The 3,850-nt window shown below is 37.4% G+C and overlaps 1 protein-coding gene across 1 annotated transcript; it reads right to left on the bottom strand.

The window, feature by feature from the left end:
- Window positions 1-894: 894 nt before the first annotated feature.
- Window positions 895-3,833, bottom strand: LOC121963687 (myb-related protein B-like). The gene is made up of 6 exons (XM_042513950.1): window positions 3,694-3,833; window positions 2,693-2,792; window positions 2,486-2,596; window positions 1,917-2,033; window positions 1,682-1,813; window positions 895-1,155 (listed from the first exon to the last, which is right to left on the bottom strand). The coding sequence occupies exons 1-6, from the start codon at window positions 3,825-3,827 to the stop codon at window positions 1,027-1,029; spliced, it is 723 nt and encodes a 240-aa protein (XP_042369884.1). The 5' UTR covers window positions 3,828-3,833; the 3' UTR covers window positions 895-1,026.
- Window positions 3,834-3,850: the final 17 nt, after the last annotated feature.

Raw genomic sequence — 3,850 nt, forward strand, 5'->3', positions numbered from 1 at the left:
AAATTGGTAACACCTACTTCCTTTGTACAGAACTGAGGAAAATCAAAGCCAAATAATTCTATAAACTACTTCATCAATAAAATTACAACAATTACATATATACAATCCAAAATCGATCACTCCAATTATTTTCTCCAACGCTATGAACCCATTTAAGTCTGCCCTGTGTCCAAGGAAATCATGCTGCTTTGTGCTGTGGAAGGATAATCAAGAGGAAAGTGCACAATGTACATATTCCTTTTATTAAATTTCTTAACAAAATGCTGTATGATTAAGTAAAAACATACAACACAAAATATTTACAAACAGTGCCAAATCACATAATACTCTTAGCATCCAAGGCAATACAGCATCCATGCTGACATGGCATTGCAACTATACCACAAATAAACTTTCCAAAGTGTTTTCAGCACTTTGTTGGATCTCAGTGAGTCACCTTGATGGATTAGCGATGTGTGCTGCAGTCACTATTATATCTCCGGCAGACATCTAATTTACCCCTGAGGTCCTCAATTTTAAATCTAGACACAATACTAAAGTGATTTTTACAACATGGCAATGTTCATTCAACAACATGGACCCCTTTTCTCTAAAGGCATTACTGATCATTTGTCTGAACTGACTCCATATTCAAGATACACAACTGAACATTAGATATGGAGCTGCTGCCTGAGTCCTTGTACTCTTTACAACTTTAAAAAAACGGTTAAATTACAGACATTATGCAATGTAAAACCATGTCTTTTCAGTGATAGCAAACGTGTATGGCCGTGATATTTCAATTTTACATTCATTTTTCTCTTCATGTTTGTCAAGCTTTGCACAAGGTCATTTGAGTGAGACTCGATCTAAAAGCACTACACTGTCAGTGTTTTTATTGCTAATTACTTGTTCAAAAAATGGTACTAAACCTACCCATTACATGCTCCTTTTCTCCAGAACAAATTACAACATTGAAAATTATAGGGGACACAGCAACGTCAAGTTCTGCACATGTAACATGTTGGTTTAAAGACGAGACATGTCTCAGGATAGAATCAGCGCCCGGTTGGGAGCGTGGGATTTTAGCGGGCGAAGGTAGCGTCTTGCTTTCTCCGTCATTATGAGCTGGTCTTTAGTTTGTCCACACACAACCGTCTCCCATTCTTTGGACATCTGAAGAGAGAGAGGAAAACATCACAAGAGTTTAAACCTTTGAAACCGGGAGAAACATCACTTTTCCTGTGAATCTTTAAGTAGACTTTCAGTAAGTATTTAAACCTTTGAACCCTGAGAAAACTGAAGTCTTTTAAAAACGAAGGGGGAAAAGGCAATAAGCAACTTGGTAAGAAATGCTCCACAAACTGTAAGCAATTTGTAGATTTAGAAAATTATTTTCACAAGCTAGGGAAAAATGTCTGTGGAAAAAAATAGCTAGGGAAAAACTATAGCTATTAAATTATAATTATTTTTACACAATATAATCATTTTCTTCACACACATTATCTAAGTCATGTTTGACTTTTTTTTTAAATTTATTTTTCTTTATCATTAAAAAAAATCCTGTAATAATAAATTTTACAATTAATAATTTTTGTACTGGTTACTAATTTCTTGTTAAATTTGGGGTAATTTCCTCTTTCTTGCTCATTGTCTTCTTCCCGTGTTTTTGAAAAAAATCAGGTTTAAAGGTGGCACTTACTGGGAGCGGGGTCACTGTGCTGGGAAATATGGCGCTGTCACTGGGTCCCAAAAGGAAGCCCTGATCCAAAATGCTTTCATGCCGCTTACTGCAAAATGACGAGGAGCTGAGAGAAACTAGTACCGGTTCTTCCTGTGGCCAGAAAAGGAGGACAAAAACAATTAGGATAAGTCAAATCTATGGACAGGCGAACAACACATTTGTCTTTTTCATTTATTTTATTTTACGTTTTTACCTTGACGGTGTGTTTGGCTTCAGTTTTGATGGCTTTGCGTTTGGATGCAGGCGTCACCTGGCAGTCTGCGACATCTAAGGCCAACGATTTCCGCACTTTCTTCATAGGAGGCCGATGCTGGGAATAACACAAACAAACAAAAAAGATTAAACTATAGCAGTAAGGTAGTTTTTTTCTCCAGTGGTCCTTTTGAAAAAATATGTTGATTCACTAGTTAAACTATCCATCTTGTAATGTATCTAAAAGATACATTAGTATGTACTACGTTACTTGTTATTGATATAAAGTCCTTTATAATTTATTTGATAAAAACAAATGTAATAAATAAAAAATAATATAACTTTTTTTTTAAATTTAGCATCCTCATATGGGGACACACAGTGAACGACATGCTGTACAAATGTCTCATTATTACAAATGTCTATGGGATTTAGAATCAGCTTCTCTATTTTCTTATGTCATACTGGCTCTATATGATCTCGAATTAATATATAGAAATGTTATAATATACCTTTCACAGGACTTAAAGGATTAAAATAGGTGTCATGTATTAAAGTTGACTCATTTACCATCGTTTTGCGTCTTTGTTCAGGCGGAGTGGAACGTACAACAACCAGGTCAATCCCAGAGTCTCTCAGGATGACCTCGTTTATGTCGTCTTCAAGGTTCGGCGTCTGAGGCTAAGACGACACGGCAGAAAACTGGTGTTAATATGCAGTGCTGATGAAACCGTAAAGTGAACTCATCGCTTTTCACTAATAAACGCAGATACTCACCAGAGGCTGCAGCGGCCCGTACTTCTCCATGGCATTTTTGAATGGCGTCGGAGTCCGTGGTGTCGTACAAATCTCAGACTTGTGGTTGGGTGTAACAAATCTAGAGGAAAACAAAATGTGAGACTGAAAATCAAATTCAAATCCAGTATTGTATTCATTGGATCACTTTTTGTTAGTAGATAAGGCACAAACGCTACAGTTTTCATGGCAGTCTGACTCATGCTCACAACCTGTACCTATGTGTCAAAATGAGATGAGCATCTTTAGGGGTAGCATATAGAGCCAGACGGCTGCTGCCAGTAGTGACAAAATAGACTGTAATCCCTGCAGGCAATTGAGTACCACCATCCAATAAAAGTGCTTGTTTTGGCCACTGACAGGCTCAGATTGTTATTTTAAGAGTGTGACAACATTGTGGAAAAGATCCCTACATTGATAGACCTCTTTGTTTTTGTAAGATTCTTTTTTTTAACCAGAAATACACCTAAAATTACTACTGTCAAACTAATCAGACTCCATTTAAATAAATAGCAAATTTATCATCATAAAACACATTTCATTCAAAGTCAATAAAAGCAAAATGAAACCCAAAAAACCATCCTGGTTTCTCTTTACAGTGTCCCAATAATCATCAACTCTCGTTGGGTTGAAATTAATCCTTAATTCCATAGTAATGTGTCTTTTCTCTCACGACAAACAATCTTTGTCTGAATACAGGCGCCAGCTGCACAAAGCACCTCACCCAGAGAACAGATACACTTTTCAATGTCGCCATTACTGAATTAACTTGAATAAAGTACAGCTGATCTGCTGCTGGAGGTGCCTGTCACTTTAACTAGTCAGCTGAAAAATGGAAATCCAATTATGTTTTTCCCCATTGAGTGAGAACGAAGGGGTTTGTTAAGAGATTTGTTAGCTTCAAAACATATTGAATGAGGATCATTTTTACAACCAGAAACTGGATCCAAAATGCAACCCATAGCAAGTTCGAGACAACTCACACTGAGTTTTCCTTCTGAGTGAGGGGGGTCTTGTCACGCTGCAGCGGTGTGGTGACAATGGCTTTCTGGCTGCACACTGGCGTGGACGTGAGAGACGGGTTCTCAAGGTCATGAGTGTCCTGCTTGGTCCACATGTTGAGGAACTGGAACAACACGT

Source organism: Plectropomus leopardus, unplaced genomic scaffold (genome assembly GCF_008729295.1).
Source record: "Plectropomus leopardus isolate mb unplaced genomic scaffold, YSFRI_Pleo_2.0 unplaced_scaffold12106, whole genome shotgun sequence".
Taxonomy (NCBI): Eukaryota; Metazoa; Chordata; class Actinopteri; order Perciformes; family Serranidae; genus Plectropomus; species Plectropomus leopardus.